Source organism: Cynocephalus volans, chromosome 5 (genome assembly GCF_027409185.1).
Source record: "Cynocephalus volans isolate mCynVol1 chromosome 5, mCynVol1.pri, whole genome shotgun sequence".
Classification (NCBI taxonomy): domain Eukaryota; kingdom Metazoa; phylum Chordata; class Mammalia; order Dermoptera; family Cynocephalidae; genus Cynocephalus; species Cynocephalus volans.
The window spans coordinates 132,424,404-132,445,483 of record NC_084464.1 but is presented as its reverse complement, the minus strand read 5'-3'; the positions used below and the strand labels follow the sequence as shown (position 1 = coordinate 132,445,483).

The following is a 21,080-nucleotide window of genomic DNA, read 5'->3' as shown; positions in this document are numbered from 1 at the left end:
AAATGATCCTTAGACTTATCTGCAGCCAAATTGATTTAGTCATGGCTCTTAAGGATCAGTGACTTTAGTGAAAGAGTAAAAATCACACTAGCATCTGGCCCATTGTTCAAACCCAGAGAAGAGCTATGAGAAACTTTTCCCTTTGACCAAGCATGATATAGCATGCTGCTGGCCACACCTCTTCCTTACTCCACCTCTACGAAGCTTTCTTAATTGAAGGACAGAATGAAAGCAGGGTACAATAAGGTTATTAACCCTAGTGGAGCAGCAGGAGATGAATTTTGATGGAAAGAATACAAAGGACAAGAACAGAAGACCTAGGTGACGGTCAACTTCTTTTCTCTTTGCTCTCTTATCTGAAGTGAAAGCAATCCAAGTGGTACCTGCTGTTTAACATGAGCAACTCTAGGGCAGACCAAGGTTAGGGAAGCCAAGGCAAGACAGTTTAGGCAGCTGTTTTAAATTCAAGTGAGAAAAATGAGCGTGGTTTTTGCTATCTTCCTTCCTCTGCTGTTGGTGAAGTAAGCATTTAGACCAAGTAGCACCCTCAAAAACAGCGCTCACAATAGATATGTCAGGCCATCTGGACCTACGCTGAAGAGTTCCTGAGGCTCACAAACTGTCCAGCCTGGGCTTCCTGGGCAGGAGAAGGAATAGAAATTTGGGGATGAAGCCCTCACTATTAAGGAAGAGTGTGTTTTTGTAGTCTTTTATCCCTTGGAATCACAAGGAGCAAAAGATAACTAGACAATGATTCTGATATGAAGGATCCTGATTCTGTCAATCCCTCTTGTCCCTTTTACCATGACCAACAATATTCACAGATCCTTACCCTATTGTTTCTTTCCATATCTTATGTCACAGATAAAATACATATCAGAAGGAAAGTCAACTTACAGGTATAAGGAAAGAAGCTCAAATCATTTTCTGTTCTAATGCTTCCTCTACTCCAAGACACAAAAGTTATATGGCCACAGGAGAACTGAGGGCAATAGTTGTTGTTTTAAAGCACTATACAGATTACAAACATGGCCAGGAGCTGGCTGATTTCTTGAAAGGGTGTCGGGTCAAACATGATGTTACATTGACAGCGTCAGTCTATGAGCGGTTTTCCTATCTCTAGTTTCCTAGCAACAACTCAATAAAGAATGATTATTTGAATATCTCTATACTTTTGATAAAATCCCCCACTCTGATGCCCAAACTCTGTTGTAAGCATGGTGGCAGGTGGCCAGAGACATACCTCCAAAGGAGGAGAGTTCATATGAGATGACTTCTGCTATTTGATTTATTACCCTATATTTTTGTAAAAATTCAGAGTCTTACTCATTTACAAAATTCTCAAAAAGCACTTAGTTTTTAAGACAAAGTAGGGGGATATGGGATGGGTAAAGACTCTAGAATTGAAAATATAGAATTTAATTCATCATCAGTTCAATTTAGCACTGTGGAAAATGGAAGTAAAACAATTCTCCCAACTTTTATTTTGTTTAAAGCGCATCCTTTGGTTTAGTAAAATTGTGCACAATGCTCACTCTTTCCAGAAATCATAGACTTGTTGCAGGGAACCCTAAGCTTTTTCTAATTGTTAAGCTTTCCCTTTTCCACTTGAGAAACTGTTTTAGAAACTCTATGCTCCACTGTAGACTCTGGCCCCTGCCATTTACCCTACTTGCTTCCTAGGCCCACCCTCTAGGAGATAACAGCAGTCTCACACACACACACACACCCCAGGGGTCAGAGTCAAATTAGGCTCCTAAAGTGACCAATGGACTGTGTCCCACAATCAGCCAATCCAAATTAGCAGGACAGCATTCCTCGTTTACATAAAAGGGACTGAATGGGAACCTGTGAGGGAAAAGAGTGGGAATTTAGGCTACGTAAGGGGGTCTTTTCCTCTGTTCGGGGAGACCCTGGTTTAGGAGTTCTTGCTCCCCAGTGCTCTCCTTGCTTGCAAGCAAGAAGAGGCACTGTAACACTGAACAAAGAGCTGCAACACTAAAATAAAGAGCTATAAAACTACAACACTGACTCTGGTCTCTGTGCGTTCACCCCACAACAGACTCTTACGGAATAGTCTAGAAACCTTCTTCAAAGCGAGCTTCAGTTATACGATACTAGGTTAAATGAAGTAATCACTGATAAAAATGTACTTACTTCACTGCTGACTGGTCCATATGAATGACCTGAAGAATCTGGTTCTTCTAAATACAGAGTGTAAAAGTGTGGTCTAAATCAAACAGTATCAAAATGTAATATTTTATGAACACATTGAAAAACAGAATAGAAAGAATAATTCAACAATTGATAGTGATTAAAAATTCTACAACGCTGGGATACCATTTCTAAACTTGCTGAAAAATAATTTACAGGTTTGGAATTGTTCAAAATGTGGCCATAAAAGTTCACTGAAGAGTTTTTTTGGATATAAAACATCCATAGCCAAAAGCAAGGTTCTGTAGTAGTCTATTTTCTATAAAACAAAGGATTATTTGCAATAGAAATTAATCACCTACATACCTTTCTTCTTTAGGAAGCTGTAGCCACTGAAGAACAGCTAAAATTCTTTCTTCAAATGGTACCGAACTAAAATTAAGGATAAACAATATGAAACAAATTGGTGACAACTGTTTGGATATAAAATATAAATATTTTTCTTATTGAAAATAGCGTTGAGGTATTCTAAAACAATCCAACGCATCTACTGTGTTTAAGTCACATAAGAGTTTTACTTCAAATCTAAATTTGTTTTCCCAATGAAGGAACAAAAGTTAAGTTTTACACTTAAGTTTTATTTGGTTGTAATTGGTTTTGAAAATATGCTTCGTACCCTATTCTTGAGGGTATTGATCAGGTTCCCAAGAACAGCCATTGCATACCACATGAATAATTCATGAGTTAATACATTCTACAAAGGGTGCCTCCTGAAGAATTCACTGGTTGAGGATCTCCATACAATTGGGAAGTAGGCACCTTGTGAGAGGTAACAGTTCTCCAGGCAACATTTTCTCAGAATTACTTATGCTTCCTCTGGGCACAAGCTCTTGTTTACACACCTTCATCAGAGTGCTTACCCAACCCCAAGTACAGTTAGTTGTGTTCTCTACTAGACCTTGAAAAGCCAGACCATATATTACCACTCTTTAAATCACCCACACCTAGTAGAATGCATGGCACATAAAATCTCAATTACCATCCATGGAATGAAATCAATGGTAAATAATAGGGGAAAGAGGCACTGCACTGTACACATGGAACCACAAAGAATACAAAACAACGTAAGATTACCAGAGAAAATTGTTAAGCATTTCTTGTCTGGGATTTATGATCTGTTCTATTCACCACCACCACATACAATGTTGTATTGATTTTACAATAGAAATTTCATAAGCATAAATTATTTTGGTAGCCTCACTAAAATCAGCCAAAGGGATTCTTCCATAAAAAAATTTTTGCAGCCTGGCCGGTCAGCTCAGTTGGCTAGACTGCAGCCTTATAACCCCAAAGTCATGAGTTTGGATCCCCATACCGGCCAGCTGCAAAAAAAAAAAAAAACAAAACTGTTTTCCCTAAATATGTCATGTATTTTTAATATCATGAGGAGGTTATTCTGATAAGTTTCTTACATTAGAAAGCATTCTATTAAAGTAATTTGGAAATGGAAATACAGAGGTGCCATTAATATCTTCTTTTAAACAACATTTCCAGAGACCAGAGAGGCATTCCTACCCATGTCCTCTTCAACATGTTCATCTTTCTCCTCTCCTAGTTCTCTTCTTCCCAGAGTTAACATGGGCAGTGCCCCCACCCTCAGATCTCTCTTTTCACCAGGACCCCATCTTTTACTCCTGCCCAAAGATCTGAACACATGTTATAAATGATTCTAGAAAAGCTCTAGAAAACACTTTTCTAGCTTTACTGTCTATTTACCATCCATCTAAAACTCTTTATGATAGAGTTCTTATTCTGACAGTTCTCATTTTTCAGCCAACATATCACTCAAATTCTGGAGCTTAGGACTTGATAAAAAGGAGAGAATGAGATAAAAGTGAGTTGTTCTACATTATAGGTCCTAGAAAAAGTTCATCTACACATACCCATTATATATTTTATAGATGTCTGGGAAAATCCCCTTAATTTCCACATCTGATCCTGGCCAAAAAAATGTGCCAGACTTGAGGCCTTGATATCTAGCTGTGAGCCAAATCTGCGGAAGACAATGAAGGAAAGTTAGGACATCATACAAACATTCATCTCTTAGGAAAGTATGTGTTTATCCAAGACCAATGCATTCCTCTGTAGAGGAATGTGCTAGAATGTCTTTAATGTTAATGAGCTCCAACAGTTAGACTACAACAATCCTGTAATATGGCCCTTAAACAGAAACAAAAAGATATTAAATAATCAGAGATTAAATTCACCTAAATAGATGAACGTAAATCAGTTGGCAATTCCTGCAACTTTTAGAGCTATATTTCTCTTGAAAGAAGAAAAATTCACAGATATACATGTCTGATAACTTGACACCTTTGCTTATGTAATTAACATTTATTAAGCACTTATTACTTCCAATCACAGTTCTAAATAGCATCACTACAAGCATCCTACATTATTAACTTACATAATACTCAAAATAACCCTTTGAAGTAGTTAATAGTATTACCTGCACTGTAGATATGAGAAAACTGAGGCACAAAAGGAATGATTTACCCAAAGTCACACAGTTTTAAATGTCAGAGCTAAAATTTGAATTCATAACTTGCCAATTAAACATTATGCTTTTTCCTTCTAAGAGGAATACCGAGATTATCCAAGTAGACACTGTGAAATTATTGTGGCAATTTAAAAAAATAAAAAGAACAACACATCTAAATCACAATCAGAGAGAACCTTCTAAGTTAGCACACATGAATTAAAAGCCAAAGTTTATTTCTTTCAGAAATGACATAGCTTTGTGTAGATCAAAATTATTCCCCTCAAACTACTACTACTTGCTATTACTATAAGGAGGAAGAATCAAGCCGAAAAGAAAAATGGCTCAGCAAAACCCAAACCCATCTAGGAAATAAATTACTCTCATTTTATGCAATCATACAAGTTGTATTTCAGATTACCAGCATTCATCTCCATTTATGAAAGGATGGCTACAGACATATTAAATAAAGTAGGTTATTAAGACCTCCAGGAAATCTGGTATTTTACTCTGACTGAAATAGATAATAATAATAAATTATTTCAGTAGCTAAAACAAATAAAAAACTTACTGGTTCTCCTTTGTACCACTCAGGATTAAATTTCTCTTTGCTTTTAAATGAAAAATAAGCATTCATTTGGGGATCATACATGTTATTGTCAATTATGCCATGGGATTCTGGATAAAGCCCCTGAAAAACATAAAATACAGATTTTCTGCCAATTACCAATTTATTTAAGGTTAAATAAAGTCACAGAAAAAAATCATCAAAGAGAAACTGATAACTGAAGCTACCAGGAATTACAATAAAGTTTAAGGAGGGAAGAATACAAAAACAGCTACTGTTGGAACACAACCAACCACTCAATACTTATGTAGCGTTTTTGTTTTAAATTATATAACAGGAGAAAATAAGTCAGGAATGCCATGGATGAAGGCATATATAATATAACTATATGTAACTAGGCAGCCTCCCCAATTTTTTAAAAAACAGTCTATTTGTCTTTTTGCATCAATGAGTGAAGCTTTTCTGCAGAACAAACTCCTTTTCCGTCAGGTCCAAGAATAGCTTGTATCAATAAAGCTAATATACTCATTTTCTGGCTTCAACCCTAAAGCTTAATGAATTCTGCTTTTTTCCTGGATTCGAATGAAATCTGGAAACTTTGAAACAAAAACAGGACTGTAATCCTATCCGGAGGCAGGCTCTAACTCATCATCCAGCTGACTGGAAAGACAAGTTGAGACCACATAAGTGTAGGATGGATTTTTGGCTCAAATAAAATAAGCTACCAAACTAGTGAGGAGAGAAAAAAAAAAAAAACAAGGATGAGAGAATCTTAAAACTGAAAGGAAACCAAGAAATCACTTCTCAGGGTCTTCAATCACCTCTTTTTACATTTGAGAAAATGGAGACCCAGCAGGTAAAAGTGACTTTCCAAAGGCCACAGCTAGTAAGCAGCAGAGCAAGAGCAAAGCCCAGAACCTGGGTTTCCTTGTTTAACTACACATTGGGGGGAAAAAATTATTTTTCTTTCATCTGAAATCTAATTATTCCCTCAAAAAATGACACAATTACATCTCGCTTCTGTGAACATATAAAAGTTGAAATGCAGAGCTTACTGTGACAATGCTGTAGTGATTAGGAAAAGTTTTTGTTGGATATACGGGTCTCATGTTTTTGGTATATGTCCCACAGTTTTCTAGAAGGGAAAAAAATACGCATCATTAATAAACATATCTGACAACCTGCTTACCTCCTTTAGCTTTGGTACCACAGAAGTCTAAATTATGTTAAAAAAAAAAAAAAAAAAAATTTTGCCCAGGAGGTTATGGCTACAAATTCAATGTTAAAGATGAGTGTTAATTTTTCTCTTAGAAAAACATTAAACAAAATAATTAAGCCAATTAAATAATTCCCATACATATCAATAACAATAGGTTCAAGATGGACAACTTGTAGTAGTATGATGCTTGCTAGATCCCTGATACTACTTGGTGGTCAAATACCTGAATTACAAGAGGTAGTTTTAAAAAAAATAACAACAAAAACTGCACCAGTAGCTCACTCTGCAAATGTAAACAAGGTGAAGCAGTCACTGGGGTGAGAGTGTCCCAGGCCATAGATCCAGACCAGCTGACCCTGGATGAACTTCACTGCTTAAAGACTAAAGGCATCTTTTGGCTTCAAGTCAGAGAAAACACTGAGGCGAACTGTCCTTGATGCCCTGCTGATTCAGCCCCAGCATCTCGCTCCTCTTCTCCTGCCTCTGCTATTGAGGAAGAAACACGTAACTAAGGATTCCAGCAATACTCCGTTGCCTGAAAAAGTTCCTCGGACTGGCACGTGTCTAAATCTCTCACTGCCTTCCTATCAGTGCAGAATTACAGGGTACATTCCCCAATAATTCAAAGCTAGGGTTTAGACTAACTATGTACTGACGTCTTTTCCACTTCATATACTGTCATAGGTACCTACAGCTCCTTTATTCTGAACTCAGGATGCCACGTTTGGCGCCACAGAGAAAAACTCTCCCCATAATGTTAACAAAGGCCTGGGTTCAAACTTCAAAGCCCATGAGCTTTGTCCATGCAAAGCTGAACACTTTTTAAGCCAAATAATTATTTACTTAAAAATTTTTTTCTTCCAGGTAGAAAATAAAAACTGAAATTTTAAAAAGCTCTCCAAAAATTATTTTGGTACTTCATAAGATAAGAATGACACACATATGCATTTACTGAGAGTGATTTTAATGTTTAAAGCAACCTCACATACTCAATTCTGGGAAATAATATTTTAGAATTCTAGAAGAACACTACAATAATCTAATTTACTCACTTCTATTTCAGTCCAGTATTATACTGTAGCTACTTAAATAGTGAGCACTGACAACTAGCAAAGGACTACAGTTTTTATATTCATATAGGATGTTTTCCTCTTTCAATAACAATGATGATACCACTAACACCCATATTGCTGGTAGTTAATGTGATTTAAAACTTAGGCATCATATTAAGAAAAGGCCATTCTACTATTTCACCAAGAACTTATATAATAATCATTCAATTAAGGCCTTGATTGAGATAAAGAAACTGGAAGGATCCAATTCAACCCAAAGGATAATACAGGATAACTAGCAGGCAAATATTCTATGTCTGTACTACTAGTATCACATCAGAAATACCTTCCATTTTTGAAATTCTATTCTTAAAATGGAATATTTATAAAATAAATAAATAAGGAATTTTTCCAAATGAAAAAATCCAAACTTCTAGGAAAGAATAAATATGTATTAAAATGTCCAAGGGTTACAATCCTAATGTAACTATATTATCTTAGAAGTGTTTATAAGGCAGCTTCAGAGTAATCACAAAATTAAAGACTAGTGCCTTATTACCAGGTTCAACACTTTGCAATAGGGAAGTTTGGTAAAACAGTTAGGTTCTGCCAGTACTTTTCCAAAAAAGGCTGTCTCCCTAGACTAGCTCACTGAAATCATGACACTCCACTAGTAAACCCTGAAGTTACTCACTTAGTTTGCTAATAACAGGAAGAAGTCCACCCCAAGTGTGTAAATATTCTGCCCTGAATCCATCCAAAGAAATTAAGAGGGTAGGAGGCATTTCAAACCTGGGTAATGAGAAAGAAAAGAAAAATGTTTAAAGAAGCAAAAAGAAGACACATCCAGTGAAGATGTTCTCTTTCCTTGGCAGAGGTCCAGTGAAGATTTTCCACTGAGGTTGGTATGTAATCTCAAGTAACCTAACAAGCTCAGCAAGCACATCATTAAGGATATTTTACATGCATTTATGAGCTATTTAAAAAGCTCATGGAAAAATCTGTACTACCTTTTAATTCCATTTTCCATGAAATTTTTGAAGTACCCTTATATATTCACATACATGCTTTATCATATCTTAATACACATATATCTATCCTTTAAATAGTACTTATAAGCATTCATGCCATTTTGAGCCACCAAACAGAGAACATCATTCATAATTCCTGCCATTCCGAAAGCTAGACCAAATGCTACTAAAAGGTAATCAAATTTTCAGGAAAACAAATGTGGATAAACCGCACTGTCTAAATTATGTTGTTGTCTTCATCAATGTTTTTCCTGAACAACCACTTTCTGACATTGTCTCTACGTTATCTCTACGTTAGTCTAATAGATGGTATCTATTAGATTTAGCATAAATTATATACTATATTTGGCTCTTAAGCTTAATGTATTTAAAAGATATAAATAATACAGGTGTTTGAGAGATACTCACTACATTTAAACATACAAACAAATAAATAATTCAAAACTAGGAATGATCCAACAATGAGGTTTAACAAAATTAATGTGTATGGTGTGGAAATCTAGAGAGAGAGGCAAAAAAAACCCACATACAACGATGTATTCGGCAAAAGAGATTAGCTATGGACAGGTGCTACACGGCTACACCAAAACAGCTATGGTTCAGAAATTGTGCAGCATCTAGTGATACCTGGGAGACTGTAGGGGAGTTGTCTATTACTGGATAACCGTGAAAAGAATTTCCACTGAGAGTTTACTCAGTAATTTCAAATTTGAGAGCAAATATTTACATTGCCTTGCCTTTTTCAACCCCACCTCCTTCCATCTTACCTTCACACACAACACAAAAGCAACCTCATAAAAAGGAGAAAAATTTTATACAATTTTCAGATTGTACAAAATCTGTTACTCTAACCAATAAGTAGTATCTGTAACATAGCTCCATTGGGAGACTCTGGAGGCTCAGCTGCCTATAGTCTCCATGGCCCATATCTATATAAAACTATTTCTATTCAATCAACAGAAAACATAAAAGCAGTTGAGTGGGCCACCAGGTAAATATATTGGTATAATAATTTCCAGTATAATAAAATGTGTTCTAAATTATGATCTTGTAACGAATGGAGTTATATTTTCTATGAAAAGACTTAACATTACATTGAAAAATAATGATCAATGTTTAGAAGAAAAAGATTAAAAATTCATTAAGTCTAAACTTTCCGTATATCTTGGCCTTAAAAGACAGCTTAGCATATGTGAGAAGTCTCCATGGAAAAAAAAAAAGGCTCTTCTGTTGAAATTATTTGGTTTAGGTTTAGATTTTGCTGCTGTTGTTACAACTGTTTTTAAATCAATAAAGTACTCTCCCATCCAAACAAAAACCAGACATCTTACATAACAAAAATAAATTGTATACATGCACAAAATGAGCTAAAATACGGGCTTAGAAGTTTTATTTTTATTTATTTATTTATTTATTCATTTTTTGAGTATAGGGTTGGTGTATGTTTCCCTTTATTAGAAACTGTCAAAGGTTTTTCTAACTGGTTGTACCATTTAACATTCCCATTGGCAATGTTAATCATTTAGAAAAAACATTATTTTAAAGAGATAAATATATATTTCTGAATGAATAATTCAAACTATATGAGATAGCAGATCTCAAGTAGAACAAAGATAAATATATCTAACACCTTCATAAAATTTCTACCCTTTAAATTTTATACAAACTCTTTTTCATAGCCTAACATACCAAGGGTCTTCAAAAAGTTCATGGAAGAATTTTTATTTTCTTTCAAGTCCATTTTTCCATGAAGTTTTTGAGGTACCCTCATATGTAAGGTATTGCACAAAATATTTTCAGGACAAAGAGAACAAACATGAATTATAAAACTATGTAACATCCTCTCACAGACATATTTAAAATTTATAAATGGACTAAAACACAAAAAATCAAAATAAGATACAAAGTAATTTGCTACAAGTTCAACTCTCAAAATATAAATGAGAATAAAGATGCTTTCTTCCTAAAAAGAAAGACACAAATACTTCCATCTAGCACTCATAAATATTAAAGACTAAATACTCATGGCCTCTTTTTTTCCTACTCCCTTCCAGAATAGTAGTTATATCATAATCATCTCCATATAACCAGTGCCAAACACAAGTTCTGGCTAAAAATAATACTTAATGAACCGATAACTGATCATTAAGAAGATAAAAACAATCTTCTTAATTTGGAAAGAGAAAAAAATGGTACTCGTAGAAATGAAGATTTTATATCTCACAACATAATCTTACCCTTCTGGACACTGTGGTTTGGTAATGTTCTCACATGATTCTTCTATCCAACTTTTCTTCCCTAAAACATTTTCAAGAAATAAAATGAATTGAACACATTTAACTGTAACAATAATTGTGATGCTTGTGAGATACATTAAGACAGATTCTGAGAACAAAATATGTAAACAGATGAATTGTGGAATGACACTAAGAAAGTATAATGAATAACAAGTTATTTTGTTTCAAGATAATAGTTAGTTGATATCAGGAAGAAAAAAATGAATATATAATTGCAAGACTAAAACATACCACAGTATTTGTGAGAACTTGAAGGTCTCGTCCATTTTCTTTTTTTTAATTATTTTTTAAATTTATTTAATGTTTAGATATAAAATTATTTTCTCAACATACAGATGAAGGAAAACATCACAAATTGAGTTTAAAGTCAATGGCTAAGGAACAAATTTATCACACAAAGTTTAACATCCTTAATGCATAAAAAAACTCTTAAAAATGAATTAGAAAAACCTTAACAGAAATTTGAAGGACATGAGCAGACAAGTCACACACCCAATAGAAACACAAGTGGCTAATAAATACATTCTAAGATGTTCATAGAAATGGAAATTAAAACAGAAAAATCACATTTTTCATTTCTCAAAATGAAAAAATATGATACTGTACAATACTGGTGCTATGAGAAAAACAATGTCAAAATCTTCTAGTATAAGTATAAATTGGTAAAATTTTTTTGAAGAACAGATAGGATTCATAAATAGAAGTCTTTAAAATGTTCATACGCTTCCAATCAATTATCCTACTTCTTGAAACTGTAAGCAAATAATCAAAGAAAATACATTTTTTTTAAATGTGGAAGGCAGTTATATAAAGATAAAAAATTGGAAACAGACCGAATGTCCAACAATATGAGAATGGCTAAATAAATTATTGACCTCCATAAAATATAATATAATGCAGTTATTAACATCATAATTTTGAAGAGTATTTAAGCCAAATTTTCAAGATGTAATGTTAAGTAGAAAAGCAAGAATGAAAAAATGCACTAAAAATAACTAGGTTTGTTTAAACTCTAGACATACCTCTACAAAAGTGACTGAAAAAATATTTTTTATAGTTTTTTTTTTGCTAAAAGGAAAATTTATTTAATGTTAATGCATACATTAATAAAAAGGAAAAATCTCAGATCAACAACCGCCTTTGCATCTTAGAAAACTAGAAAATGAAGAGCAAATTAAACCCAGACCTAGCAAAGGGAGTAAATAATAAAAATCAGGATATAGATAAAAGAAACAGACAATAGGAAAAAAAAAATAGAGACAGTCAATGAAACCAAAAGTTGGTACTTTGACAAGATCCACAAAATTGACAAACCTTTACCTAGACGGACTAAGAAAAAGCAAATAACTAAAATCAGAAATGAAAGAAGGGTTATTACAACCAAATTTACAGAAATCAAAAGAGTTTTAAGAGGATACTACGAATAATTGTTGATCAACAAATTAAATCATCTAGATGAAATGAATAAATTCCTACAAACACACCACCTATTAAAGCTGAATTATGAAAAAAACAAAGTTTGAACTGAACTATAGCTGGTAAGATGAGTGATTATCATTTATCGGTTTCCTGACGCAGGACTCCCTTGAGGATTTCTTGCAGGGCTAGTCATGTGGTGGTAAACTCCTAGAGTTTTTGTTTGTCTGGAAAATACACTATTTTTCCCTCATTTCTAAAGGACAGTTTTGCTGGGGACAATATTATTGCAGGCAGCTTTTTTCTTTTAGTATTTTGAATACATCATCCCATTTTTTTCTGGCCTGTAGAGTTTCTGCTGAGAAATCTGCTATTAATCTAACAGGGGCTCCCTTATAGGTGACTTGATAATTTTCTCCTGTTTCTTTTAAGATTTTCTCTTTGTCTTTGAGCTTTGCCAGTTTAACTATAATATTTCTTGGAGAGGATCTTTTTGGGTTGAATCTGTTTGGGGATCTTTGAGCCTCCTAGATCTGAATGTCTGTCTCTCCCTATACCTGGGAAGTTTTCAGTTATTATTTCATTGAATAGGTTTTCCATGCCTTTTCCTTTCTCCTTCCCTGCTGGAACACCCATGATTCGAATGTTTATGCACTTAAGGTTGTCTGCTAGCTCTCTTAGATTTTTTTCACTTTCTAAAATTCTTTTTTCCTTTCTTTGTCTGCCTGGGTTGTTTCAAGAAGACCATCTTCAAGATCAGAAATTCTTTCTTCTGCTTGTCCTAGCCTACTGCTTAAGCTCTCTGTTGTGTTTTTTATTTTGTTGAGTGAATCTTTCAGTTCCACATGTTCTGCTACATTCTTTTTTAAGGTATTAATCTCTTTGCAAATTTCCTCCTTCATATCCTGGATTTTTTTTTTTTTTTTTCTCATTTCATTATCTTGTCTAACTGAGTCTTCTCATATCTCAGTGAGTTTCCTTAAGATCGTTGCTTGGGAATCCTTTTCAGTCATTTCAAGAGTTTCCTGCTCTATAGGGTCTGGTATTTGAGAATTACTGTATTCTTTTGGTGGTGTTATATTTTCGTGAATTCTCATATTTCTAGTATCTCTCTGTCAATGTCTGGTCATCTAGTAGAGCAATTGTTTCTTCTACTACTCTGGAGAGGACACTGAGGAGAGAGATGTCCTCTTTTTTTTTCTGGTCTCCATTGGTGACATTCCTATGTCAACACAGTGTAGTGTCTGGCAGGCTGCCTACATGGTGGCTGCAGCTACTGTTGTGGCATCAAGCTACTTTTGTGGCAGCCGTGGCAGTGGTGGTAACTGTGGTGGGCCATGCACATGGAAGTGGTGTTTTCATCATGCTCCTTGCCTGCTTCCAGGTGGAAGATGTTGTCCTCAGCTTCTGTCTAGACCCTTAGGCATGCTCTGCTGCTTGTCTGCTTCCAGGCAGAGGGGGCTGCTCCCTTCAGCTCCTGCCTAGGCTCCCCGAGCATGCTCTGCTGCTTGCCTGCTTCCCGGCAGAGGGGGCTGCTACCCTCGGCTCCTGCCTAGGACCCCCAAGCATGCTCTGCAGCTTGCCTGCTTCTAGGCCTCTCTTGTCCATTTTCAAATTCTTAATACTTTTAGCCAAAATTTACAAACTTTCTTCTATCCACCCAACAAAATCTTTGGTATTTTGATATCTTAGTTTTTTCTCATATACAGCCAGGTTCTGTCAAGAAATTTCAAGGAACCCTGTAATACTTGGACAAGACAAATAATCTTTTGAAGTAATTTCACATTGATTTTCTCAGAGCCTGGCAGACGTTGTCCTCATTTACTACTAGAAAAACCTGGGACATAAAAGTCAGCCAGGACTGGAAAAGTGATCTTTATTTTACACAAATATGGCATTAAGTATTCAGCTATTATCTAAACAACACAAGGGGGTGCTGGCGGAAGAGCGAGTGGCTACAGATAAAACAAGATTGGCCATGTGTAGGTAAGAATTATCATTAAGCTGATTTTAATAAAAAGTTTTTCTTTCATAAAAAGTTTATCATTAAGCTGGGTACGAAATTCATTGTATTCTCTCTACTCGTGCATATGTTTGAAATTTTCTTTAATAAAAAGTTTTTAAAGTATTTTTTCAGCTAATATAGCTGGCCAATAAACATAACTCCTCCTAATACAAAAGAGAAGACCTATGCAAAACCCAGCTGGGATGCTGGAAGATGCCAGGCTGCTGTAGGACCCAATGAGCACATGGACGCCTGACCTTCACACACAGAGGTGTAGTTGACGCAACAGTCACCAGCAGCCTTGCAGTCATCAGAGCAGGCACAGAGGCTGTTCAGCAACCTTTTCTCACCACACCTGAATTTGTTGCAAGTCCATATACGTGCTAGAAACAAACATCAACAAAATGTGTTTTATGGTTCAAATTCAACATGTCCAAAGTGAACACATAACTGTTGCCTTCTGGAGCCTGACTCTTGAGAGGCACTAAACTATTTCATTGGGGCTGGCCTGTGGCTCACTCGGGAGAGTGTGGTGCTGATAAACTATTTCATAATTCTCAGTCACTCACAGAAACTTCCACTACCACAGTCACTCTGAACTAACAGATATAAAGCACACAGGCATCGTTATTTCACTAAAAACCCCAGAATTTTGTTATTTTCAAATTTATCCATAGACAATTATTATTACACAATTCATATGTAAACCTTGGCTTCTTCCACCAATCATTTTCTGGGTTCTCAAAATTTAATCTAAATCTGACTCACTCCCATTTAAATATCATTCCATGTCATATGCAGAGAAGTCCAAATCAAACTGAGAGAATATTTATATTCCAATGGTTTCACTTTACAGTGTAGATGGACAACTAAGAACTCTTTCTTTAAGAGGCCCAGAATGAAAATATTCATACATTTCAAGCAGCCTTTTAGAACTTAGTTTAAATGAAAATTAGACTACAAAGGCTTTCAGCATACAATAAAAACAGGTACAGTTTTACTATCCATAAAACATTTAACAAAGGTAAATTATGTGAAATTTTTTCTCCAAGGAACTGTTGAAATATAAAGGCTAATGTCAAAACATGTGTGCATGTTAAATTAAAAAGAAAATTCAAATGAGTTAGGTAAATCACACACCTAAAAGCTGCAGAAATTTCCTTGATCTTTTTCTAATGCCCATGACTCCATCCTTTTTCATGCACATTTTTACCTGGTTCTATGCATGTCTCCTGGTAATCCAGACAGCAGTTTCCAAAATCAACGCAGGCAACATCACAGCGACAGTTCCCAAATGTTCTCTCAAAACAGCGACCTTTGCAACTTTTAACTGAAAATATTAAACAAGGAGTTGGATGTTTCTAATCATTATATAATTACAAAGCAAACATCAACTAATACACCTAAGTTAGATATAGAATAGGTTTAAATACAACTTTAGGAAACACAGAAAGGGAAATAAAGCAACCCAAGGATCTTTTCATAAGTACACACAGAAAATGACACAAACAGAAGGAAACCTTATGCAGAGTTTGTGGTTTTATCTCTTGCCATAGAAAAAGAGAACTTTCTTCTTTTATTTATTACAAACTTTACTAGGTCTGATAAGACTTAAATATGGTAAAGACTTAAATATGGTATATATGATAAAGAAAACAAAAGTCAGAATAAGGGCTTGTTCTTAATATTTTATGATATGAAAATGTTGGCTTAAACAGCCATAGGGTTGCCTAATATTAGAAGATGTGGGAAAAAAGTGATTAGGAATATCTGCGAAAGGGTAAGAATACCTAACTCACCTCACTTTTGATGTTAGTAAAGAAGAGTGTGTTCGTGCAGAATATGTTTCCCAGCTGTCCTCTCCCACCATGACATTCAGCTCCAGCACTGCTCTCTTGAGAAGCTTTCCAAACTCCCCCGCCTAGGTCCAATTTCCATTTTTTAAGCTCTTATAAAAATCATGTCCTTCCCCTCTGTCACCTAATTCCATTTGTAACTACATTATTTGGTTAATATCCCAGTCTCACACTAGAAAACACACTTCTTAAGAACAAATCCCACACCTGGATTTTGCCCAGCACACCATATCCCTAGTACCCAGCAAGGTGCCTGACACATAGACAGTACTAATAAGTTTTTGCTAAACAGAAAAATGGTGGATATGGAAGAAAAATACTTTTTATTAAAAACAGTTTTATGGTTATAACTCTTTGCTAGATACCTTGAATAAGCTAGGTTTTTAATGGATTACTAGAAAATGAGGATGGTAAGAAAAAGAAAAAAAAATACAAGGATAATAATGGACGTCCAACAACAATAAAAAATAACCTTAGTTCTTGATGTTAACAGTCTACTGACACAAGACACTGCCATTGAATTTAACTCTCATTTGACCCTGGGAAATTAGATAATTTTAAGAACATGAAGGGGTATTTCTAGGGTCAGAAATACTAACTTTCCTTGCCCAAGCAGGGGGAAAACTATTAAAATAATAGATAATCCTTGGAGTTCATTAACATGTACCTAGTAACTTTTTCAAATATGATGCATACTATGTTGGGCTAAGATTAAAATTGCTATTTTCAATCCTTCATTTTTATTTTTGTGGGTCAAACTGATCAGGGTGAATTACTTCATGGCAAAAGACTACATAGGTGAACACTAAAGTCTGTAATCTCTTACTTCTGTTAAACTCAGATACATTTGCTCTGAATAGTTTGTTGACTAAACATACAAAATTACAACATTTCATTTATTTCAACAATACATGATAGTTTAACAATTACTAAAATTTTTAAATGACTAATATTACAATTACAGAATAATTGAACAGAAGAATTTGTTCAATTTTTAAAATTAAATTCCCTAGGAAGACCATCAATGATTTTATAAGGGGAAAAAAAAAAAAATCCTACCTCAGAGCCAAAATAATGACTACAATTTACTGTGATTTAGTTTGATTATTTATAGCAATTTTGTCAATGCTAGATAGATTTCTGCAATCAATATAAAGAAAAAATATATACCTAGAAGCTTAAAATATCACTACTGTTTTGAAACCACCAATAACTACAATTTTAAAAACCTTAAGAGCACATACTAATTAGTTTCTGGTTGCCCAGGGATGCTAACTGGTCACCTAGTAACCTCCAGGGCTACTTTAGCAACTAACTCCTCAGGGAGAAAGGGTGTCCTCAAGTCCCTGAAGGAAGGTAGGGACTCTCCAGGCACACAGCACCAGAACCTGCTGGCCATGTCTGCTGTTTCTTTGTTCTTAATTGACTTATAATTATTTGGGAGGTTTTTGTTGTTTTTTAGTCATAGTCCCTCTTCCTTGTTTTTGGATAAAGTTTTGAAAGTAAATAAAATTTTATATAGCTAAAGTAATACAAGAGCTTTAAGAAAAAGGCTCAAATCAGCATCAATTTTGCAATATCTATGGAGTACTCATAGGATTAGGAAATAATGCTTATCTCAATGACATTTTAAATAAGGCTGAATACATACACACACACAGACACACACACAGGATTAGGAAATAATGCTTATCTCAATGACATTTTAAATAAGGCTGAATACATACACACACACACATATACACACAGAGTACTAATTACCTTCTTTGGCACAGCTTGGTTTCAACCCAAATATACAACCAAGGATTGTTGTTAACACACATACTGACAATACCTGTGGGGAGAAAAAGAAAATCACATAGTTTCAAAATTCTTTTAGTTTTCCAAATTTAAAAAAAATTTTTTTTCTTTTTCTTTCTTTCTTTTTTTTTTTTTACAATGTAATCATGTTTTGTGGCCCTTTACCAATTTTCTTAAATGTTTCTAAACTTGTTCTATTTTTCCTGATCTAGATGCTAATCACATGGATGTGTCACTTTTTGAAAATTCAAACTGTACACTTGTGATTTACATACTTTTCTATAAGTATGTTATACTTCAATAAAATGTTCACTTAAATGTCAGCAAACAATTCTATACTACCCAAAGTTAATGCAATCAGAAACTCTCCAATATAAATGAATTAGTCAGAAAAATAGTAATAATTAAGGGAGAGAGGAAAAACTATCTAAAGACTCAATTTCCTATTTGTTAATCCATTAAAGGCAATATGAGAATATCACATGCCTCTTGTAACAGTTTAACTACACAAACCTAAATAATATAACATCCTCCTGGGCACGTTGGCAGCTGTGGGAACAAGCATGAATAGGGTTTGTTGATTGCATCCCAGGCCCAAATGTTACCACAACCTGCTTCTATGACTTGGGTCCTGTAGAAGGTTAACATCTTGTGATATGTTCTGCTAAGAGGACGGCCATGACCTGTGGCCACAGCCAGAAGAGACACATGGCACCAGTACCCATGCGGGACATGCTGCACACAGTGTTTTTCAAGATGATAACAATAACACCAGCTGTTAGAAACTGCGGCATGCATAGGGTCCTTGAACTCAAGGGAGTTTGCGGTATAGTCTACTCAAATAAAATTGCAGGGAGTTTCTGCCCCAAGGACTCCCCCTCCTTTATCCCTGTTCACATACTTTTCTCACAGCTTTTATAATAAATATCCATTGGACCTTGACTTTAGGCCTTCACTAGCTTAGTGAACAGTCACTCCTAGTCCCTCGGCTGCAACTGTTATTGTCTCTGAGTAGTTCATTACCATCTCCGCTTCAACATTCGCCGCAGGGGCCAGTCACTTAAGCTTTCTAGACATCAGTTTATTCATCTATAAAATTAAGGGACTGGACTACATGGATCTCTAAAAATCTTTTCAGCCCTAACATTTTGTTACTTTTTCATTCTTCCTATTCGTATCCTTCTGACCTTTGACATTTTAAAATAAATGGATATACCACACAACTCCTAACAAAAACGACAGAACTTTTGTAAATCAGAAGACAAAGCAGCAGAACAATGCACAAAAGAGGTATCTCAGGAAGCTTCTATTTGTGTGGGAGAAGGTAAAAACATTAGCCTAAAAGGCCCATATTTGGTAGCTCTATGAACCAGCTGCAAAGTTCTACGGTGTTTAGAGAAGGAGAAACCGTGAGGTGGTTGGGAAGAGGGAGATCAGAAAGAGCTTCACGGAGAAAGGCTTTGGCATGGCTGTGGACGGAGGAAATGACGGGATGATATTGCCAGGCAGAGCTGGGGGAAGGGAAGAGAGGACAGAGCAGAGCAAACTTCTAGAAGGAAGACCAGCATGAGGAAAGTCTCCAACGAAGTAAGGCACATGGAAAGTGGCAGACGAATAATGAGCAGCCTGTTTTAGCTGAAACAACAATAAAAACAACAACAATAACAAAACGCAAAACGGAATGAATGCTGGTGGAGGTATGAAAAGATGGTGTGCTGCTCCAGAGAGCCAAGGTGAAGAGACAACAGACACAGGAGGCGTGGGTGAACGGGGCAGGGCGGGTGATGGGAGAGGCTTTTACGGACTCATTCCTTTAAATAAGGCAGGTCAAATACTGACCATATCCCAGTCTCTAGGCTAGGTACAAATACTCATTAATAAAGCAGACGTGACCTCTACTGTCAAAATGCCTGCTGTCAACTGACTGCAAGAACTAAAGAGGAAGGGAATGGCAAGTGAAATGAAGCCGCAAGTCTGACTTACTCCAAAAGAAAGTGGAGATAAAGGAAAGGAAAGAGGAGTGTAGTGAGTCTAAAATGCAGCAGGGTCTAGGTCAGGCTTTTTTCTGGGATTAAAACACCTAAGCATATTTCCATTAAAATAGGGAGCTTTCAGAGGAAGAGCTGGAACAAATACATTAACAAGGACAAATGGACAGAACAAGGTATCACAAACAAGCACTAATGGACCCTCCTAAATCTCTAATGGTGGTGTAAACCAACACAACCTTATAGAAGGGTGATTTTTAAATATCTATCGAAAACATTAAAAACTCTTTTACTGTCAATTACAAATATATAGGGAAATGAAAAAATAGTAAAACTAATTTATATTTAATATACTGTAATTTAAAACATTAAAAACAAAACTAAAATTTTATTTTTTTGTAAAACTTGTCTAGGATACTTCAAATAGTACTTACCTTCTTCTCATCCATCATATAACTTATAAACAGTGTGAGAATCTTTTCTGTGCCTTGGGGAATTGTCATGTTCCTTTCTAAGTTTAGAAATATGTTTTAACCTTTGCACTTCCAATATCATCAAATGTCTCCAAGATTTCCTTTAATATGAAGTTCTGTAACAGTGTCACTTTCTCTGGGACATCTTCATCCTTTTTTGTCACAACTGCTCTTATTTACATCAATAAATCCTCCTTCACTAAGTTCCTCTGGCTTCATATCTAGAGTCCACTGATCCGTGGCAGTGGTCACATTTCCATGGTTACCTACTTCTTCCCTAATTCCATTTACTTTAGGTTTGATTTTCACTTCCAGCATTATCACTTTTCTTTACTGCACTTTCATTCCATCAGTTGATTCCCTTTTTCAATTATCCATTATTATAAAATGTCACGTAGATTTACCACTGGGAGCCAGAGCAGCCACACAACTACACGCTTTGCTGTCTGTTCAGACTGAATAAAAGCAGCACAGTGGTCAACACTGACATATTTTGAAAGAAGTGACCCTCAAGCTCTGGGAACCCAGCTTCAATCATACATGGACTGTCATAGATGCAATAGACCTAAATGGCCTGAAATTCTAGCAGTAGGAGTCAGGATGTGGGATAAAAGATGACCAGGCCCAGGAGATGGGAAGGCAGGGAAAACATAAAAGGGGACAAGAGAGTCAAGGTATGAGT

At 35.4% G+C, this 21,080-nt stretch overlaps 1 protein-coding gene across 1 annotated transcript in view; it reads right to left on the bottom strand.

Moving 5' to 3' along the window:
* ENPP1 (ectonucleotide pyrophosphatase/phosphodiesterase 1) overlaps positions 1-21,080 on the bottom strand; it is a 65,564-nt gene that overhangs the window by 20,524 nt on the left and 23,960 nt on the right. The window contains exons 2-11 of the mRNA XM_063096368.1: positions 17,899-17,971; positions 15,495-15,611; positions 14,539-14,664; positions 10,801-10,861; positions 8,227-8,324; positions 6,317-6,396; positions 5,265-5,384; positions 4,098-4,207; positions 2,521-2,586; positions 2,158-2,230 (exon numbers count right to left, since the gene is read on the bottom strand). Coding sequence (XP_062952438.1) covers positions 2,158-2,230; positions 2,521-2,586; positions 4,098-4,207; positions 5,265-5,384; positions 6,317-6,396; positions 8,227-8,324; positions 10,801-10,861; positions 14,539-14,664; positions 15,495-15,611; positions 17,899-17,971 — 924 coding nt within the window. The remainder of the gene's footprint in view (positions 1-2,157; positions 2,231-2,520; positions 2,587-4,097; positions 4,208-5,264; positions 5,385-6,316; positions 6,397-8,226; positions 8,325-10,800; positions 10,862-14,538; positions 14,665-15,494; positions 15,612-17,898; positions 17,972-21,080) is intronic.